This window comes from Panthera uncia, chromosome A2, assembly GCF_023721935.1.
Source record: "Panthera uncia isolate 11264 chromosome A2, Puncia_PCG_1.0, whole genome shotgun sequence".
Taxonomy (NCBI): Eukaryota; Metazoa; Chordata; class Mammalia; order Carnivora; family Felidae; genus Panthera; species Panthera uncia.
This window is the reverse complement of record NC_064816.1, coordinates 130,673,507-130,696,716: the sequence shown is the minus strand read 5'-3', so window position 1 is coordinate 130,696,716 and position 23,210 is coordinate 130,673,507. Positions and strand designations below refer to the sequence as shown.

Genomic DNA, 23,210 nt, shown 5'->3' with positions numbered 1-23,210 from the left:
AGAATGTTAAGTCCACAGCATGACAAAGAATTGAGCCTCTTCAACAGGGGACTTGAAGCTTAACAATTCCAAATTGGTCAGGATTTGCGTGAGTTTAAAATGCCTCCCTCACATGTTCAAGTTGAGCAAACGCAAGGCCAGAGGATAGAAAGGCTATACCCAATCTCCTGAACCTGACCATGGCAGGGCAAGAGGCTGTGGGTCGGCCCCATAATTTGTCACTTGAAGCTTAGTAATAATAATGGTAATAACAATCCTTCAGTAAGAAAAGAATTTACCTCCAGGAGCCTCAAAAGCCTTAATGGAAATGATGTGATACATCATCCTCAGAATTTCCTTGTGATTAAACCCAAGGGAATTTGTAAACCTGACCTGAAAGAATCTGTGACAGTTTTGAAAGCACAGTAAGAAGGTGTTTGGGAGAGGCACTTACCTGAGCTCCAAATAATGATGAGAAGAATAAAATGAGTCTTTCAACTACTGCATTAAAACCACACATCAGATTGCAAGGCAATCCAGGCCTATCCTGGACCCCATCCAAGGGAGATTTAGTCATTAAAAGCATCAGGACTTAGACCTTATTATGACTTGATCCCCAAATAAAGGACTCAATGTACAGATGTTTCAATTTATTAATGTTACCAAGTAATATTCTGATATTTGAGATTTACTGGATTCTAACCTCACGTCATAGCTCAAATCAAAGTAAGAAATTATGCAACTATTCAGAATAAAGCTGGATGGCTGTGCGACACGTATTTGAAAGAACTTGTACGTTGTTGTGTTGTGATTTGCAGGAACTCCCACATGAGATATTGTTATCAAGAAATAAAGGAGAAATGAGATCTTAAGCAAGTTGTCAACACTCACTAAAAATCGTTGACATTCCAACATAGCTTCTATCCTGTGTTCAGAGAGGATTACTGTGCAATCTGCAAATGCTTGTTTTAGGGTTCTTCGAATGATTTGGTATGTTCTAGAAAAGAAAGAAAACACCACATATAACATCACAGAAGGTCCATAATCTGCCTTTATCCTTGATGACATACCCACTGTCCCATCAGTTTAGTTCTTTAAATTACTTATCTTTCTTTGAATACTTTTATTAACATAATGCTGATTTAGAGTTGGCCACAATCAGCTTCCCAACCATGGGGCAGATTCTAAGTTTCCATAAATAAATAGGACAGATATTTTGAAGAAAATTTCACAAATAAGTACATTTTATTATCATGTGGAATCACTAGTGGTTCTTTTGTGCTCTAAAAAGTCTTATCATATAAATGGCACATAAAGGAAAATCATAAGAATCAGATTATGCCTATGTAACTAAGCATTTCATCATGTTTTAACAAGGGGGAGAGTTTGTATGAAATTCCAAAATTATACTCAGAAGAGAACACAGGGCTCTTATACCAGGATATAAGCGCTTGTGCTCATGTCTTATAGTGACTTTTCCACTGGGCGGTCATTTCATATGTAGTGAGGGATCCTCCACTTGCAGACATGACAGCCTAATGGGAACTGGTACCAGTATGAAGTAGGCCTCAAAGATTAAACGGCAGGAATTCTGAAACTCACATTGGATCCAAATGAGCACTAGGTTCATCAAGCAGTAAGATTTTTGCCTTACTGAGAACAGATCTGGCCAAGCACATCAACTGCTTGTGGCCATGGCTTAGGACATAACCCCCATCCACCAGGACAAAATCGAGCTTCCCAGGAAATTGCTCTATCACAGATCTGAGTCCAACCTGCAGAAAAGAGAGAAAACATTGGATAATTGAGATACCACAAGGTTAAAGACACTCGAGAGGTTGACAGTCTAAAAAGACACAAGGCAGTCTGAAAGTTTAAATTTTATATCAACCACCCACCACCCCTGCTATTTGGGTTTGATTGAACCAAAGTCTACATATAATCTTTGCGGCTCTAAAGGATAAGCCTATGACTTGTTTCAGCTCTGTACTTAATTTGGGAAGTTTTCAGTGAGTGCTTATTATGTGCCAGGTACTCCTCATAGGGGTTGAAGAAATCATAAATGGCACATGGCCCCCGCAAGGCTCAGGATCTATAAATACATACACAAATAATTACAACACAATTGAATACATGCTAGAAAAGATAATAGTATTAAACACAGTTATTTGCTCTATCATGACAGATTCTTTTATTACACTTTCCATTCTCTACTTTGTCATAATAGCGCATGAAAATTAGCAGAAAATAATCAACTGGGGAGCTTCTTCAATTCATAAAAACTGATTTTAAGAAATTGATGAAACTATGAAGTAAAAAGACGTACAATAGCGGTATATTACTAAGAGATTTAAAGGTTTTTAGATATTGAGGTGGAATATAAGAGTTGTGTTAGGGCCAGTGGCTTATTTTTTCAAGCTAGATAGGAAATAATAAGGTGAAAATGCGAACAAGATATAGAAACAAATTCTTTTAAAATAAGATAAAAATTATTGACATCTTGGTTATTATTCAGATAAATGTGCATTAACTTTTATTTTATTTTATATTATTTTATTTTAAACATTTATTTTATTTTTGAGAGAGAGAGGGACAGAGAGAGAGGGAGACACAGAATCCAAAGCAAGCTCCAGGCTCAGAGCTGTCAGCACAGAGCCCGACATGGGGCTCAAACTCACAGACTGCGAGGTCCTGACCTGAGCCAAAGTTGGACGCTCTACCAACTGAGCCACCCAGGTGCCCCTATTTTTTGCCAAATATTGCTGAGTGTTTGAGGGCCAAGAGATACATGGATGATGACTGCCCACTACTCTTGGGGAGTCTGGGATTTAGTATTGGGAAGTAAGATGCAATACTAATTATAATACAGGCAGAATGGGATAATGGCTTTAGGAAAGATCCCTGAATTCAGCAATGAATTCACAGATGGCCCATATCACCACGTTTGATCAGCAAATATTAACTGTACGCCCATGAGATGTATTGCAGGTGACACTTCTTTACTTGACTGGGTTCTCATTAAAGCAATCTCACTTTGTAAGAATTTATTAATTTTGAAAAGAGTTTCTGTAATGGTAGGGAATGTATGTTATTTATTTATTTATTTATTTATTTATTTATTTATTTATTTATTAGACAAGGGGGACTTCTCTGGTATATCCTGGAAGACTCAAATGTAAAATTACTTTCAGCTCCAAGGATCTGAGAATGTGAATAAAGACACTGGGTGGACCTGTGTCCTTTCTTTCTGTCTTCGCCTTTTTGCTTTTACTTGGCTTCAGCCTGGGAACCTGCTATGTCTCTCACATTACTTGCCTCCAGATTCTCCTTCAGCTAGAATCCCATATCGACCCCTTTGTAGAAACCTCAAAAAAAAAAAAAATAACTACTGTGTATCTGTTGTCCCCACTACCTCACAACATAGAACTTTTTTCTTCTTTGAACATGTATCCCTTGGTTTATGAGAAACCACATACCTATGACCACTTAGGAGCCTGTGTGGGCAGCTCTCCCTCTTCCTGTCCTCTGAATATTAGTCTTCCTTACCCCTAACTCTCTAAACTCTCCTTCTGAGAACCCATTTATTCTTAGGGTATCAACCACCACAGATAAACTAATGATTTTTCAAATCTTTATCTCTAGCCCTGGACATATTTCCAATATTTCTTAAATCCTTCTCCTTGCCAACCCCATTGTGGTGGCCCTCATTATCTCTTAAGCTTTACACTATAAATCCCAAGTGGTTCGATTTGTCAACTGACCACACAAACACCCCAGGGATCCTTCTAAAGTACAAATTTGACCCTCTCATTTCTGTTTGAAATCTCTTCCTGACAGAATAAAGCTGAGCTCTCTCACATGACATAAAAGGCATCCAGAGTCGAATCCCCTCCACCCTGCTTCCAGTGGCCCCAAACAGCTTGTAGTTCCCTTTACACCCTGACATACCCTTCTGACTATCCCTGATCATCCTTTACATAGTCAGGCATGTAGCCATGACAGTATTTGTGGAAGTTTCCCCTGTTACACTGCCTCTATGCTCTTTAGCTCTATGTGTCCCCAGTGTAATGGGGACAGTGTAGTGACACACTGTCAGTCTTGACACATTTATTCATTTGTTCAACAAATATGTACTGAGCTCCTAGAATGCTGGCCAAAAAACAAAAACAAAAACAAAAACAAAAACAAAACAAAACAAAAAAAAACTCAACATAGTTTTGATGAATGCAAAAGTGAATCCAAACTTAAAAATGACAAGTGATAAATGAATGAGAGCTGATTTTGTCCTGCCGGTATAGAGTACAATAGCAGACTAGCCACTTCCCCTGTCTGCGTGCTTTTTTTTCCCCTCATCTTGACAACTATAAAATCCCTTCAAAGTAAAAGTATAAAATTACATTTCCTTTTTTGTAACAGGTTGAAATAAGATCTAAACCTAGTTTCAACTGACCCCAAAACCTTCCTTTCTTTCTTTCTTTCTTTCTTTCTTTCTTTCTTTCTTTCTTTCTTTCTTTCTTTTGAGAGAGAGTGCATGTGCGCAGGTGGGGGAGGGGCAGAGGGAAGCAGAGGTGAGAATCTTAAGCATACACCATGCTCTGTATAGAGCCTGATGGCATGGGGTTAGATCTCACAAACTGTAAGATCATGACCTGAGCCAAAATCAAGAGTTGGATGCTTAAATGACTGAGCCACCTGGGAGCCTCTAAAATTAGAAGTTTCTTAACACTGATAAGGATTTTTTTTTAATTTTAAGTCAAATTAACCACCAAGAAAAGCACAGATTAGACGGATGTTACCAAGACTTAGTGAGGTGATCGTTTCACATTGCGTAGAATAATCAAATCATTACATTGTACGCTTGAAACTAATAGTGTTCTATGTCAATTATGCTTCAACTAAAAAAATAAAAGTACTGATTAAAGATTGGAGCTCTGAAGTCAAACAAAAGTGGCTTTGAATCTGCACTTCACCACCCATTTACTGATGGTATCAGGTGTGTTACTGTAAGTCTCATCGACCTCACTTGAAAAAAATGAGGAAATTAACAGGATAGACTTCAAAGAACTGTACTGAGGATTAAATGAGATAATTTGTGGAAAAAGGTTACTACAGAACATGGCACATGGTAAGTACCTAATCCATGCTGTTAGTTGTGTCAGAACTTGGGAAATTCCAAGGACATGGACCTGGTCACTGAAACACTACCCTGGTATGACAAGATTAGCTTGATATGCCACAAATCAAAATTTGTAAGATTTTGCCTTCGCAAGTTGCCTTGGGAAGTAAGTTAGCAGGAAGTACTGCAATACTACTAATTTATATCATACCTCTAATAACGAGGTTGAGCTTTTGGTAAAAATGTAGTGGCATGTACAATATTCTCCCTCTAGATCCATACCAATCATACACTAATTTCCCAAGCCACCTTACTATATTATATTTTGCATGCGTTTTCTCTCAACGGAAACTATTTAAGTAAATAACTAAGTACCTAAATATCCATCACTGTCAATATTTGGAGAACAAAGTTACAAAAAATAAAAGACAGTGAGACAGACCAAGCTAGAGTATATTTTGCAATATTCCTATCTCACTGTTTTACTTACAATCAAGTATAGTAAAAAAAAAATCTTTAGTCATATTCACTAGAGAAAGATCAACATGACTTAGTAAAACTTTAGGTTTTGAAGTAAGTGAACATGTCAATTACTTATTTCCTGCCAGATATTGTCATAGGTTTTTGAGAGCAAATGGGAAGCAAGAAATACTAATAATTGTTTTTTAAGAGCACAAGGTTATTATTATAACTCTATGTGTAACCAACTTAATGTGATGGTAAGAATGGCTTAAATTAGCCTACTGATTATTTGAATATAAATGACTGCTCAGTTACGCATTCTTTAATAGACTTTTAATGAGGGTTTATTAAATTCTGGGTACTACGGCAGACCTGGGGATTCAAAGATGAATAACACTAGGCCCTGCCTTGAAGAAGAAACTCACAGTCTAGATATGGAGAAAAATAGTAAGTGAGAAATTACTGTTCAAAGTGCTGTCAGATCAACTGATGAATGGATAAAGAAATTGTGGTTTATATACACAATGGAGTACTACGTGGCAATGAGAAAGAACGAAATATGGCCCTTTGTAGCAACGTGGATGGAACTGGACAGTGTGATGCTAAGTGAAATAAGCCATACAGAGAAAGACAGATACCATATGTTTTCACTCTTATGTGGATCCTGAGAAACTTAACAGAAACCCATGGGGGAGGGGAAGGGGAAAAAAAAGAGGTTAGAGTGGGAGAGAGCCAAAGCATAAGACTCTTAAAAACTGAGAACAAACTGAGGGTTGATGGGGGGGTGGGAGGGAGGGGAGGGGGAGTGATGGGTATTGAGGAGGGCACCTTTTGGGATGAGCACTGGGTGTTGTATGGAAACCAATTTGACAATAAATTTCATATATTGAAAAAAAATTAAAAAAAAACAGTGCTGTGAGAAAAAAAACAGATTGAAACGGTAATTGCTGATTTAGCAGAATTCTTTATATGTTCGTGTATATACATTAATATATACATATATAGCCCTAATATGTTATTTATATATATACCACAAATTATTTTTCAGTAGATTAAAAATAAATATAAATTTTAGCTTATCTCCATCCAAACTAAGGTAAATTAAGATTTACTAGAATCTAAACATTTCTAATTATTTTTATTCCAACTTGGCATGAAAAATAAATAAAAGCATCAATAGTTCGTGGATATGAAGAACTTTACAACAAAAGAATTTGCCAGCCTTATTTAGTTGAGTTGATCAATCATATGTACTTACAAAGAAAAAAATTGGCTTGTGACATATCAAACAAAAAAAATTTATTAGAGTCTGTAAAGGACCAGACATTCTCTTCAAAATGTTGACTTTTGCACTCTGGAATGTTATTATGGAGCAAGAGCTTGCTCTTGTGACAAGAAAACATGGGGAAAAACCCAGAAAAGTAAATTGTGGTTGGACTGCATAGTCCATTCACAGGCAGTTGTAAAAATAGACCCTCTCAACTCCTTTAGACACTTTTTTGGTTGTTGTTGTTACTCTGAAGGTTTTTCAGGACACTGTTTCTGCTATTTAGCCTGCTCTTTAAATTTTTTTAAGTTTATGTACTTATTTATTTATTGAGAGAGAGAGAGAGAGAGAGAGAGAGAGAGAGAGAGAATCCTAAGCAGGCTCTGTACTGTCAGCACAGCATCTGATGCAGGGCTCAAACTCATGAACCAGAAGATCATGACCTGAGCCAAAATGAAGAGTCAGACGCTTAACTACCTGAACCACCCAAGAGCCCCTAGCTTGCTCTTTAAAATAACTTACCTGATTATCAATGTGTTAGGAAGGGACCTATTTTATAAGTTATCTACCAAACAAACAATTACCAAAGATCCTTCATCTAAAACCAACAGATGTGTTGCTTAGACCATAGATAACTAAGAAAGCTTGCTGCGGTAAAAGCATGTGAACCAGAAGTCAAAGGATGGAGCTGTTCTAGCATCTACCAAGCCCCTCAGACTTCTCAAGGCTCAGGGTGCTCATTGTTAATGGCAACACCTGTTGCCATTGTACTAATGGCAAACTAATCACAAAGCTATCTTCATGATAGATCACACGTGAAACATTTGTTTATCCACTTAAACAAATGAGTCAAATCATTCATTCAAAAAATGAATGAAGTCATTTATTCATTCAATCAACCAATATTTATTGACCACCATCCACAGTGCAACACTACTGTAAGCACTTGAAATACTGCAGTGAATGGGACAACATCCCTGCCCTCAAGGGACTTACAATCTGACGGGGGACATGAACAAGTTAAGAGGTAAGTCTGTCCCATGTAAAGAATGCGATGAAAGGCCTGGAGGTATAGGAGGTGTGGACCATCACATCAGGTTTCTGGAAGAAGTGATATGCAAGAAGAGACCAAATGATGAGTGGGAGCAGGAAGTAAAGGGCTGGCAGGGTTTCCCAGATACAGAGAACAGCATGAGAAAAAGCCTCTGGAGAACAGAGAGCACATGGTGCTTTAGAGGAACTGGATCATGGTAAACAGGGGGAGGCTGGGGCATGGGTTTAGACAGGCAAGCCAAGATCGAAGCATGAAGCACCTTGGAAGCCACCTTAAGCAGTGTGGACTTGGTCTAAAGGACCAGTAAAGAGCCATAGAAAGGAGAGAAACAAGTGATTGGGTACATGGTTAAGAAGGATTACCAGAGTTCCAAAGAGCAGAATGAATTATAGGAAGTCAATGAGAGGGAAACCACCTAGGAGCCTAAGCAACCACATGAGAGTTAGTAGTGGTGTCAGATGGGGATGGAAACATTCTAGATATTGGCAGGAGACAGCATTAACAGGACGTGATAGAGTGGAGACAGTTGAAGAAATCAGTAGTCAAGAATAAATTCCAGGTCTTGGCTTTGGGCAACTAGAGGGTGCTTATGCCATTTGCTAGAATTAGGAACACAGGACAGTTGTATGCATAGGGGAGATAAAGTAACTATAGAAACAAGGTGCTTGTCCATGCTGAGATGTTAGGTAGGGAGCTGACAGGCAGATTTGGGAGTCATCAGTATAGAGGTATTAGTTAGAGCCAAGAGGTTGCATCAAATTTCCAAGGAAGAATAAGTACAATAGAACAAAATTAGGATACTGTCAAACATCAACATTTAAGAGATGGCTAGGTGAAGATCAAATGGGAATAGGATAATAGCTAACAGTCACTTAATGCCCATTATTTGTCGGGCACTACGCTTGCCAATTATATGAAAGCCTGAAAAGTTACAAGAACTCTACCAATTTACTGAGCCACAATGTTAGGCATCTGTTTTTTTTTTCCCCACCTTGGGATTCAGTCTCTTGAAATTTTCTTTGGTCTACATAGCTGATAAAGTCAGTGTTCCTGGGGGAGAAGTTATCTGGCCCTAAGTCATTTGGGGATGGGGGAATTACATCATCTCAGTTCTAGGTCTTAAATAGAAATTCTCTTTCCTTCCTTTGGACTTGTTTTAAATTCATCCATAGAACAATGAGGCTCAGCATGTCAAGATGAAGGTGTGGGCCTAGGGCACAAAGGCAAAGGAAGCCGTTTGTGCTAGCTTTCCTTCTAAGTCTTAGAACTAGTAACAAGGCACGATCATCACGGCTTCACAAAATCTATCCAGATCAGCTCTAGAATAAAGTTTCACACTGGAGTATGGGGCCAAATGCAAGGTAGGAATAAAGTGTATCTTGGCCTGGTGTTGTCATCGTGTGTATTTCTGATTTTTATCTGGAGGAAAGGGGAATTATGAAGGAGGCACTGTTGAGATAAGATTCAGGTGTTTGGCTATCAGTTCATTTCCCTCTATTGACACAAGTCATATCAAGGTCACAGACAGGACTAGATGAGACGCCATTTGTCCTGGTTTGCCCCAGACAATACTGGTTTATGTCTTTTTGTCCTCGTATCCTGTCAAGTTTAGAAACTGACACACCCCAAAATGTTCCTGTTTGAATAAATTATATGATAAACCACTTGGGACAAAAGCCTAGGACTTGTAATGTTTAAACTAATGCTTTTCTACTTATCTGCTTCTATGGGCTGTTGTGCATTTGTATGCCATCTGTAGGCCTCCTCAACAGAAAGTTATCATTACTATTCAAAGCACATGATATGAATGCCACCATCTCCATCACCATCTCCATTTATGAATATTTTTTTGAAAGTATTTTTTTGAAGCAGTAGAAGAGAGCTAAATACGAGCTCATCAAATGAAAATCTAGACAGGTAAAATTTCTGTGTTATACTGGTATTTAAAATGTTAGGCATGTCTTTTAAAATTTGATATTATTTTTAAGACCTTGATTTCCTGTAAATTTTATTGTGACTTGGCAGTAGTTGCAGATTTTATAAAGTCTAACGTCTTCCCTAGTTTCTCTCCCACCACACTGTGTTCCTACAGTTCATTCTCTGAAGTCACATCAAAGCTCCTAAAATGTGTCACTTGCAATTTAGTTAATGTTTTCTTTAAAACCCTTGTTTGGTGGGTAATAAGGAAACTTTGATAATAAAAATAGTTAATCTAAGTGTATTTTATGAGGGGCATATGAAGGTTGGGCACCCAGTGGGTGACTGTTTAACACTTACAAGCATGTCAATGCTCCTGGCAACAACTACTCTGAAGGGAGGCACAAAAGGGAGGAACATTTGGAATTAACAGAATTGGGCTACAATAAAGACCAAAACTATGGGAAAATAGTGGAATAAAGTTGTTCTCTAAGAAGACCTTTGAATCTCAATGTGCTTAGGCCCCATAATTGCAGTCTGCCACCAATCAGGGCTTTGGACGTAAACCTCAAATTTAATGAAATAGAACAGTTTATGTTCCCTTTTTCTTTCACATAATGCCTCTGTGTCCAAGAATGGTTAAGGAAATCAAGAATTTCACTCCCTGTACCCTAAATTCTTCCACATGGTGCCTTTAACTATAATGAACCACCTATTGGGTAAATACGGGGTATTATTTAGGAATTTTTATTCCATTTTAATCCATATATTTCCTATGTGGTCCTACTGACCTCAAGAGATGGAGCAGGCCACATCTAGGTCATGTGACTTTTTGCCTGGAAAGGCTCACAGCCACATCCCATGAAGGCAACTGATTCCTGATGATTTCTAGAGAAGACGGTGGCCATTTGCAGGTGCTCCAGAAAGACCATCACCTCTCTGTGCTAAACCCAAGCTTCCTAGAGAAGTTTATCATGTCAAAAACCAAAGCTTCTCCTTGTGCTGGGAATGCTTTCAGAACCCAGACAGAAAGTGGATGAGAAAGTGTAGAGAGAGGACACTCTGAATCACAACTAATCCTGGTGCCCTATAAGGTGACTGGGTCTCTCCCAGTTTCTATCTCAATGATATACACTGGTAGTGAAGAAGGCCAAGGGAATGCTACCTCTGGGGCCTGTGACTTGGGAGACTTGCCACAGAGGAAGGGGTAGGTCTAGTCCAAGGTACTGGGGGCCCCAGGTATGTTAGTGTTTTCCACTTTAAAGTTATACATGCACATACATGCATAAAGGTAAGTGTGTAAAACTATTTCAGCTATGACAACCACTCTTGTATATAAGCTACCTTTTTCAAAATTATTTCAGTTAGCATCCTTACCTCATCGGCAACTTTCCATATTTCTTGATCATTCCACTGTCCATAGGGATCCAAGTTTTTTCTAAATGTCCCAGAAAATATAAATACTTTCTATAGCAATAAAGAGAAAAAAGAGGAAAGTATGAGTAACCTAAATATCTTTGCATGTTTCCATTATTTTATTGCAAAATACTTCAAGCAGAAAAAAATACTTTAAAATAACAATAAATGTCCGTGTACTTACCATCCAGTTTTCTTAAATTTTAAGGTTTTATCATAGTTGCTTTGCATCTTCTTTACAGACAGAAAGCATTACAGCTACATTAGAAGCCCCTTGTGAATGCTTATCTAATCCCAATGTCCTTAGGTTAAAGAAATTGAGACCATTGAAAGTTGTGGGAAATTAAAACTCTGTTTTATCCCAGCACTCTTCCTTATCATGAGCAAATATAAAATTGAGCAGTTAAAAAATTATGCTTATGAGTTATAAATAACTTGTTAGAACAAATTCCTATTTTGTTCATGTATTTTCCTTGGATTCCTTGGGTAAGCCTAGCTTCCTAAAGGGTTTGGAGAGTGTATGAATTTACAGACACTTACTTAAACACACATGTCCACCTGGCCTATAAACCAAGGCACACTTTACTTGTGCGAACAGAAGAAAGCCACCACTTACACATCAGTGAAAAAAGTGGAAATCAAATATTTGTTTAATTGAATGCACATAAGGGATGAGGTGGATCCCGCTGAGATGACAAAATGCCAATCTAATTCCTTGCAAGGAGTGTTGCACAACTATCACTCTGAGACACTCTCCTGCCAAGTCAATGTCCACTTGGGTCAGTCTGTGTGGCTAGAAAAAGTGTTTTAAAAAGAAAACCGCTGTCCCACCGAGAAGTGCTGATGCAGCAGTACTGCTATTATTTCGTCCTCTCTGGGCATATGGGTGAACTGAAAAATACTCTTGATGTTAACATTCAGAATAATTTTTTTTCTTTGCCCTTTTTCTTTGGCCTTTGGTTAACATCCAGTAAAGAGAATTAAGAACTAAATGTTCTGAAGTCTGAGTTTTCACAAATTGCCTTACACTGAGAAAGAAAGTTCGGTGACCCTCTGACCTACAAGGAACTGGACAAGATAGGTGGGCTCCAGATTTATGGCATCTATGCCTCTTGGCAGAACGAGAATATTCCCACTGCGGCAGCCAAGTTCAAAGAGGATCACATTAGAGACCTCACTCCCCAGGGCACAATTTATAGCTTAAAGAACTAAGTTGTACCAAATATCTCAGGAACCTTCTGATGAGAGCAACAAGAAGACTTGTGCTGGTATTTCTTAACCTGCATCAAAATCATCTTCCTTAGGGGAACTTATAATGCTTTGCACAAGTGACTACAAGGCGTGAATACATGACTCATAAGATCCTAAGATATGATAGATAGATTTGTGCATTTTTCTACAAGATTTCCAGTAAAGGAAAGTCATGTCCAAATAAGCTAAAGAAAAACAGACAAAGAGTATTATCAGGGAATTCTGATAAACTAAGAATTAAACAAGAATTGGCTCTGAAAATTCAAGTCAATTCATAATTTAAGCAATTGGGTTGATTTAGTACCTAAAGTTCAAAGGCTTACCAAGGGAATTTTGCTATTCACTGTTTCTTTACATTTTTTTCTTTTAATATTGTGGTTCTTTATACAAAAGGTTTCTAGCATTATCGAGAAAGACAGGAGATAGCAACTATGGGGGTTTACCAAATATCAGACCACGTATCACACACTTTGGAGAGGTTATCTCCACTGGGAACCAAAAAGCGAGAACACAGAGCTTCATTTTATGGCAGGTTTACCATATGCCAGGTAAGGATCCATATAAGCATTATCTCTTTTCATCTTCAAATCAGCCTAATGTAATAAATCCTATTATTTCACATGAAGAAATCACAGCTGGGAGAAGTTAAGTGACTTGTCCAACATCATTTAGCTGGATTCAAACCCAAGTGTGTTTGTTTCCAAATCTGTTTCTTATCACTACAGCAAAATGTCTCAAGTTCTATGCCAACCAGTTTTTATTCCTGATCTGGAGCTCTGGAATTATTAAGGTTGGGCAGAAGCAGCCCAATGGGTCTATAAAGAGCTGATCAGTCTCAGCAGCATAGTCTTTGTTTAAGCACTGCTAGCCATCCCCTGGCCAGAGGCTCAGTTCCTGAACTGTGAATGGAGAGGTTTGCTTCCTCTTCCTAGGCAGGGCCTGGGTTGAAGCAATTTACATGGGCTACAGTGTCTTTGTAACCTTCAAGGATATTTACACAGCCAGTGGAACAGGACAATAGGAAAATTTTACCTTGGCCAAATGGAATAATGTCATTATTCTGGAGGACCATGGGTGGAAGCCGACGGTATCATAACAACAAAGCAGACACAGAAGTTATCAAAGGCAATGTGGCTTGCAAAGACGCTGTAACAGTGCAGCTCTGGCACAGGAAGTGTACCTACAAACAGGAACCCAAGCTCTTTCAGCCTCAGTGTTCTCACTATAAAATGGGGAAATGCCACCTTTCCTCTCAAACCTATTCTACCTATAGGCTTTCCCATTTTGATAAATGTACAGCAACTTCACTTCCTCAGTCTAGAAACTTTGGAGTCACCCATGACTTATCTTTCTCCCTGATCCTCCCAAAAGGAATCAATCATCAGTCCTGTGGATTTCCCACCAAATATATCTCAAATCCAGTTATTTCTCCAGCCCTCCTGCCACTATATAGTTCAAAACACCTATCTCTCTCTGGAACACTGTAAGAACCTCCTAATTGATTTCTTTCTTCTCACTCTTGCCTCTCTCCCGGTCTACTTTTATTTAGCAACCAAAACAATCACTACACATATAAATTGGATTATGTCATTAACCTTTTAAAAAACCTTTGGATTTCTGTTACATTCAAGGCAAAATGTAAAATTCTTAAGATGGCCTACAGACCCTACATGACTTAGCCCCTTCTACTTCTTTGGGATCATTTAGTGCCCTGCTCTACCTCCTTCCTTTTTCATCCCAGCTACATGGCTTTATTTCACTTCCCCAGTTTCTTCACACATTCTTTCTTCCTGCCTAAGAATCTCATCTTATACATTCTTTCCATGGCCAACTACATTCTTCAGGCCTCAAATTAAATGCCACCTCCTCAGAGCTATCTATCCTGATCCTCAAAGCCAAATAAGGTACCCAAAATATGATACAGAATACATGTATTTTATTTCCATAGCTTATAGTGAATGTTAAAATTACATATGCATTTGTGAACTTTGCTTTTTTTAAAAAAATTTTTAATGTTTATTTATTTTTGAGAGACAGAGAGACACAGAGCATGAATGGGGGAGGGGGAGAGAGAGAGAGGGAGACACAGAATCTGAAGCAGGCTCCGGGCTCTGAGCTGTCAGCACAGAGCCCAATGCAGGGCTCGAACCCATGAGCCGTGAGATCATGACTTGAGCTAAAGTTGGATGCTCAACTGACTGAGCCACTCAGACACCTCGAGCTTTTGCTTTTAATGAGCATTTCTTCTCCTATACCATAAATTTACTGTGTATCCTAGCAAACAGGCATTATATCTAGCATGTGCTCAATAAATGCTGCCTGAATGAATAAATGGGCTGATATGGGAATAAAAAGTAAAAAAACAGAAAAACATTGCTCAACATATTATTTTTCTTCATTTCAGAAGATGAGTTACTACCACCTATACTCATTAAAGTAATAATACTAACTACCCATTAAAACTTTGGTCTTTCCATATAATTGCTTGAGAAATTATATGCCTAACTTTTTCTCATAATAGCTTAATAGTTTATATTAATACTTATCAAGCATATAGCAATATGCTACATGTTAATTTTATTTAAAATAGATATATGTTCAAAATTGTGAAGGAAGAAAACTGTGGAAATTGGAAAAATGTGGAAAGCCAAAGTCTTAGATGTAGGGATCTGATACTACTCTGAAATTCTGTAGGTCTTTTGTTTACAGTTTATTGTCTAGCATTCAAGTAATGCTTTAATTTTAATTTAAAAAAATCAACTGAATAGACTGGTTCAGTTAGAATTAAATTTCACACAATTCACTAAACATTTCATTCCTGTCTTATAAATAGTATCTCTTCCTCTGCTGGTCAGGGGCACCAGCAGGTGTCTTAGTTCTGTTTTCTAAACTGTTTGAAGTTTCCACAAAGGCATCTCTAAAGCTGAGAGGTCCTTGGAGGTCACTTATGTCCTCTTCCCTGGTTTACAAATGAAACAGCCAAGGCCCTGAGAAGTGATGTGGCGTGGCCAAGGTGACACAGACGTATTGTATAGCAAAAAATAGACCTGAAACCAAAAATCACAATGATCCTCTCTTTTAAGAAACTGTTCACCAATAGGAAAATGAGGATGTGCAAATATTTGATATTTATTTAATGTCAGGTATGTATGGCATAAAGAGCAATTCCTGGGACTCAAGGAAGAATAAAGAGAGAACCATTGTTCACGAACTGACTAATCTCTTTCCTGAAGCTGATTCCTCAACTCCTCAACTCAGTGCAGACAGCTGAGCCTACGTGGGGTGCTCAGAGCTGGTCACATATCACTGCAGCAGGCAGTATGATTTAATCTTGGATATCAATGAAAAACAAAAGAGCAGTTTGACTTTCACGGCTATTGAATATAGCATAAATTAAATAAGCAGGAGGAATGACTCCTTATCCTGTTTATGTACACAGTGCTATATATATATATATATTTATGGCCAAAACAAAACAGCACTGTGTATATATATGTTTATATATACATATAACATCTATACGTATATAATTTTATTAAAATGTGGCTCCAATGCTTCTAAGCATCACAGTGGCTGTGATCTTACCTTCTAGAAATGTCTGCAAGATTGTATTATAAGTTGAATCTGTACAATACAAATCCATCCAACTTGAACAAATCAAGATTCTAAGGTTGTATTATAGAATGTTTAAAAATAAATGTTGTTTGGCTTTTAAGAATATCTATTAATGAGAACAAGGTGAATGAAATATTTATTAGTCAAAAATGTCCAAGATTTACAATAGAGAATAATTTTATAATGTTAATGTACATATCATTTATTTATATGTAAATGACTGCATGTAAGATGTTCAAATATTTGTTTCCTGTAAAGTCATTTCATGTTTCACAACCTTTTATACTACAACTTTCCAGTATACACTTTTTTTAGAGACAGAATTTTAAAAAATGATTTCCAGGTCTGACAAAATTGTTAAAAATTTCAAATTTTTAGGCTCAGAAACAGTAAAGTTGTGTTGTAGTAATATCCATACTAGTTAATTTTCTCTTCTTTTTCTTTTTTAAAAAAACTTTATGTCTATTTATTTTTTGGGGGGGGGAGAGAGAGAGAGAGAGAGAGAGAGACAGACTGAGTGGGGGAAGGGCAGAGAGAGGGAGACATAGAAACCAAAGCAGGCTCCAGGCTCTGAGCTGTCAGCACAGAGCCCCATGCAGGGATTGAACCCACTAACTGTGAGATCATGACCTGAGCTGAAGTCGGGCACTTAACTGAGTCACCCAGGCACCCCTTTTTCTTTTTTTCTAAGCAAACTTTACCCCCAAGATGGGCTCAAACTCAGGACCCTAAGATCAAGAGTCATATGCTTCACCTACTGAGCCATCCAAGCACCCCTTCTCTTCTCCCTTGAATTCAGCACTTCACCCCCATTGTCTCTTCACCACAATCGAGGCTCTTACCACATCACAGTTGGAGAGTTTCTCAGCCCATCTCCCTGCCTCCCATGCTGCCTCCTGGAAGTCCGTTCTCCACATGCTGCCAGCAGCAGTGCACCCTTCTGCCAACCCTTACCATCCTCTTCAATGCATTCCTTACTGGGCCATTTCAGTACTTACCAAATCTTTCCCTCCTCCCTCTAATACTGCCTAACACATGACCTCCCCTGCCCTTTATGACCCAACTCTTTCTAGTCCTCTTCTTTGTGTTTGTTCATAATATCCTTATCTGTCTGGGATCCTGGAATATCCTTTCCATAATTCCCCGTCCCTAACCTTTCTAAAACCCTAAAATGAGTGTATGGCCCATTATGACCCATCTTAATTATCACTGCTCTGGGAAACTGCCCATACTCATTTATTCATTCCTCGAGCATATTTCTAATCTAATACAAAAATGAAGGAGACACGATCCCTGTCCTCAAGGAACTGTAAATAATAATTACCATTACCACAACACAATGTATTGCACTTACTATGTGCCAGGGTGTAGTCTTAATACTTGTTACTTTACTCATTTTATATTCATGAAAACCTAATGAATATAGGTAGGTAGGTAATAACCTAAAATTATATTCATTTTATAGACAAGGAAACTAAAGCTCAGAGAAATCAAATAACTTGCCTAAGCTTACAATAGCTAGTAAAATTCAGATACTGACAGAACCACAGTCTCTTGTAAAATAAGCCAAGAATTTGGTGATTCTGCACAAGACAATGTATATTAAGTGCCTAACATGTAAGCTATTGTATATGCTATATAAGAGACAGAAAAATCTTTAAGGAAAAAAATCTATGTTTTATTCACCATTTCTATTATATTATTTTTGCTTATCTTCTTTGATTGTTGATGGGTTTTTTTAGTTTAGTATTTTTCAGAGAGAGAGAGAGAGAGCAGGAGAGGGGCAGAGAGAGAGGGAGAAAGAGAATCCCAAGCAGGCTCTGTGCTGTCAGTCTCACAAACAATGAGATCATGACCTGAGCCAAAATCAAGAGTTGGACACTCAACAGACTGAGCCACTCAGGTGCCCTGGTTGTTGATGATTTTGTGTTTAAATCTTGCTTCCTTAACTAGAATGTATACACAGTATTTATAATACTAACTGGAAATTAAGCAAATACACAGATAATTCTAACACAAGACAATGGAAAGTGCCAGGAGAGACTTATAAACAAAGTCCTAGATCCCATCTGGGTTTAAGATGTGGGGATGGAGAGCTGGGGTTTGAGTCACGGTTATGGGGGAAGGGAGGGGGTCAGAAAAGGCCATTTGACAGATTTGCATTTGAGAGACCAACATAACTATGGTGAAGGAAGACCGTCTCAGACAGAGGAAGTGCATAAACAGATGAAATGAGAGAAAAGTAAGGTATCTTTCATGGAACAGTAAGTCCAGTTTGTCTGAAACTGAGAGGTGCCTAGGTGTGAAGAGTGGTGGATGTGACCGGAAAGGTTGGGTCAGGACCTAACTGTCAGGGACCTAAACCATGGATGTAAGAATCTGGACCTTATTCAGTGGAGGAGTGGCCTAGTAGGTTTTTGGTTTGGTGAATCACAAAACTGGAACATTGTACTTAAAAGGTTAATTTGTGGAATGGGAGAAGATATTTGCAAATGACATATCAGATAAAGGGTTAGTATCCAAAATCTATAAAGAACTGATCAAACTCAACACCTAAAAAACCAATAATCCAGTGAAGAAATGGGCAAAAGACATGAAGAGACACTTCTCCAAAGAAGACATCCAGATGGCCAACACATGAAAAAATGCTCAACACCACTCATCATCAGGGAAATACAAATCAAAATCACAATGAGATACCACCTCACACCTGTCAGAATGGCTAACATTAACAACTCAGGCAACAACAGATGTTGGCGAGGGTGCAGAGAAAGAGGATCTCTTTTGCACTGCTGGTGGGAATGCACACTGGTGCAGCCCCTCTGGAAAACAGTACAGAGGTTCCTCAAAAAATTAAAAATAGAACTACCCTTTATCCAAAGGATACAGGTATGCTGTTTTGAAGGGACATATGCACCCCAATGTTTATAGCAGCACTATCAACAATAGCCAAAGTATGGAAAGAGCCCAAATGTCTATCAATGGATGAATGGATAAAGAAGATGTGGTATATATATACAATGGAGTATTACTCAGCAATCAAAAAGAATGAAATCTTGCCATTTGCAGCTACGTGGATGGAACTAGAAGGTATAATGCTAAGCAAATTAGAGAAAGACAAATATCATATGACTTCACTCATACAAGGACTTTAAGACACAGAATAGATGAACACAAGGGAAGGGAAGCAAAAATAATATAAAAACAGGGAGGGGGACAAAACATAAGAGACTCTTAAATATGGAGAACAAACAGAGGGTTACTAGAGGGGTCCTGGGAGGCGGTACGGGCTAAATGGGTAAGGGGCATTAAGGAATCTACTCCTGAAATCATTGTTGCACTATATGCTAACTAACTTGGATGTAAATTAAAAAAATAAAATTAAAAAATAATAAAATAAAATAAAAGGTTACTTTGTGTGCAACATAAAATGGACAGACACAAAGAAGAGAAGAGGAGGAGAAATAAGGAAGGATACAATGACATGGTGGAAGCAGCAATAACAGGGCTTACAACTGTATTCACTCTCATAATTACTCACAGTACTCCCTGAACAAGCCTACCTTGACTCATAACTATATTTAATCAACTTTCTTTGGTTTATTAGTTTGGTTTCTTCTTTTGATCTGACTTATGGCAATGAGTTCAGTTTTGAGCTTCTCATTGAAAGCTCATAGGTGGGATTGGGACCTCAATACTTTTCACATAACTGTAGAATTTATAGTATATAGAATGATATTATGCTATAATTTAAGCATATGGGAATTTCACAACTAATTATTAAATTGTTAATTACTATTAAACTGAATGAGAACTGCTGCTGCACTCCCAATTTCATTGCTCAGATCTACAGATACATGTTTTGGCCCTATCTGATATCCTTCACAGCAAAAGATGTTCCATGGTGGAAGTCATGTGCGCATGGATTATTTTCAGGTTATGTGGTCTTGCAAGTATAGCCCTAATTATTTGCTCGGAAGAGCTTGCAGTCTTTCAAAGTTGTAACTGAAGCTTGCAAATACGTTAAAAATTATTTTTTTCTGTCTTTCAAGAATAAAGTACTTAGCAAAGTTCCAGGCTGATAAACAATTTCAAGTCTCAGTGTTCGATTTGTCTAAGGCAATGGGGCTCTGACTATAGGCTTCAGTGCTTCCTCTCCATGTCCCCAGAACTCACAGGTAAAATGAAACAAATTAAAGAAGGCTCCACCTTGAAATGTACACAGTACCTTTGTCTCTAGGCTGGTGCATTTTCAAAGATTGCTTTCAAGCTATAGGAGAGAATGCACACATATGCGCACACATGTGTACACCCACATGCACACACACACAAACACAGAGCAAGAACTTGCCCAAACTAATGACATCTTGTGATTCCATAGCTGATGTCTCAGGATTACTATGATGGGGACAAAACGTTTTTTGTTCAAAGGTCCTGTTTCATGTGACTAAAAAGAAGTGACTGACCCAGAGAGATCTGATGTCTCCATGACAGAGATGCTCTTGCAAAGTCAGAAGTATGGAATGAAGAAAAGTAGAAAGGCAAACAAAACCAGTTCTTCTCAGATTTTGTTTTAGGTTTATTTATTTATTTTGAGAGAGAGAGAGAATGTGAATGGGGGAGGTGAACAGAAAGAAGGATAAAGAGAGTATCTGAAGCAGGCTCTGTGCCATCAGCACAGAGCCCGATGAAGGGCTAGAATCCACGAAACCTTGAGACCATGACCTGAGCCAAAATCAAGAGTCAGACACTTAACTGACTGAGCCATCCAGGCACCCCAACAGCTCTTCTTGGATTTTTAATCACTTCTTCCTTCCTTCTTTCTTTTTAAAGATCAAATTGTAGGCAAAGAAGAAAAAATTACTTAATTTGAACTTCTAAAGCAAAGTTAGGAAAACAAAAGCATCTTCTAGTTTGGATATTAAAAAGGTATGAGGAGTTTGCCCTCTCTTTCTTGGGCACTCAATATTCTCAAGATGTCACTGTAGAAAAAATAGTACATTTTTCTACAGATATCCCTGTGATACTAGGAGACAGTCCCAGAAACCAGGGTTATAATCTAATGAGATGCACCCACATTAACATGATCACACATTTTTGAAGGCGGATCCCAAAGTATTTTTTGTTCAATTTATATTATTTTATGAAGCTTCAAGCCATAGAAGAGGGAAAATGAAAAAAAGCAGGTTTGAAAGATTTACTTTAGCAGAAAGGCAAGATAAAGAATTTTCATAACTCTGGTTCACATGGTTTCCCTCCAGGTCTTGCATATTTAGGTTCCTAAACAGAACATACATATTTTTAAAAAAATCTATCAAAATGGCAGATAAACTAAAGGATTCCACTGGAATTAATTTTTAGAGTCAATTTGTATGAATAAGAATGACAGCAAAACAAAAGCTTCACTACTGCAATTAAAAATGGGACCAGGAGACTCAGAGTCAAATGAACGGCAACGCTTCTTGGACAACCAGATTCTATCCTGTGTTCTTCAACATCGCTCTCTTGCCTAAGGTTATCACCTTGGGATGCTCATATTCCCAGTGTTTATCTTTAGGCCATCTGACAATCTTTTTTTTTTTTTTTTTTTTTTGGTCTGAAAAAACAATATTGCTTTTGAAAAGTTCCACCAGGAATCAGCTTCTGGCAATATGGCAAAGTCTAGACAAAAAAATTAAAAACATCAGTCTAGCAGTTACAATATTTAGTGCCTCATTAGTTGAGAAAAGCAAATATTCCACTGAGGTAATCCATCAAGATTACCTCAAGCTTTTTTCCCAGGCTAGATTTATAGTCAATCTACCTGGAGATGCTCCTGGAATTTTAATTTTGTGTTAAAAGTAGACAATTGTTAGAATGTGCTAGTAGAATGGATTTATACTATTAGGACAAAAGGAGCAATGTGGTAACTAAAGCAGTGAATAATGCCCACAGAAAAGAAGGCAAATACCAGTAGAAATGCAACACATGCCTTTCAGATTCTGCTTCAGTAAAGACATTCCTTGGTTTCCACTGAGATCATTTTAAACTAGAACGGCTGCTATTTCTCTCATATGTAAGAAATCCTCTTGTACAATGACACGGATAGAATGCAACCAAGCCAGTGAATCCAGAGATCCTTTGTGACCGAAATCAAAGAGTGACATTTAAAAAAAAATAGCTACAGATTAATCTGACATGGTTCATTTTATCCAAAGAACAAAAACCAATCACTACACTTTCTATTTTCAGTTCCACTCCTTGCTGCTTCCAAGTGCTTCTTCCTCCAGCAGCAGCATAATTTATATCTTGAAAAGCATTTCTCAGCCTGCTGTGATGGCTAACTTGGAGCTCAGACCACTGAAGGAGGGGGAAAAAGCTGATTAAAGATGAAGTCCCAGGCTCCCACCATGGATTGCATCTTCTGGGAGACACTATCAAAACTATTAATAGTTCAATAACTATATGGCATAGAGTTCCAAACTTTCAGAGATGGTTTTCTTTTTCCCCATGAAAAGGCTACATTGCGGTAAAAAAGACAGCAATAAATAAAAATACTTTTACAAGAAAATGTGATCATCTTGAGTTGAAGGGTCAAATAATGCTAAAAAATATCTATTTAACCACTTTTCTTTCTTGACCAAGTCATTCTGACTTACCTGGGGGATCACCCCAAAGGCTTTCCTCCACTCTTGCAAAGGTATCGAATACCAAGACACACCATCTATTTGGATTTCTCCTTCAGTGTTCAGCAGTCTCAAAAGAGCCGATAACAAAGTACTCTTCCCTGATCCAGTTCTTCCCAAGAGGCCCACCTAGAAAACAAGAGGGATAGAATTACTCCTGTGACATACAGGTACCATACCAGAAATGTTACCTGGTATTATGCGTCAATAAAAAATATCAGAACAGTTTTTTTTTTTTAACATTACCAGGGGAAGATTTCAACTTATTCATTCAAAGCTTTCTGTACACTCTCAGTTCTGACCAATATTGATCTTAGGCAGAGCAACCCTGGAGGAGAATATAGAAACTGGCCATATGGAATTGGACTCTTCATTCTGGACCTTTCATTTATCACTGACCTTTATTAATGGCAAAAAGGTGAAAAATCGCCCATTTTGCATCAAGGAAAACAAACATACAGTGTCCTA

General features: G+C 38.0%; 1 protein-coding gene across 1 annotated transcript in view; it reads right to left on the bottom strand.

Annotated features, from left to right (window-relative positions):
* Positions 1-23,210, bottom strand: part of CFTR (CF transmembrane conductance regulator) — a 182,189-nt gene that overhangs the window by 2,474 nt on the left and 156,505 nt on the right. The window contains exons 23-26 of the mRNA XM_049641727.1: positions 22,716-22,871; positions 11,173-11,262; positions 1,582-1,754; positions 871-976 (exon numbers count right to left, since the gene is read on the bottom strand). Coding sequence (XP_049497684.1) covers positions 871-976; positions 1,582-1,754; positions 11,173-11,262; positions 22,716-22,871 — 525 coding nt within the window. The remainder of the gene's footprint in view (positions 1-870; positions 977-1,581; positions 1,755-11,172; positions 11,263-22,715; positions 22,872-23,210) is intronic.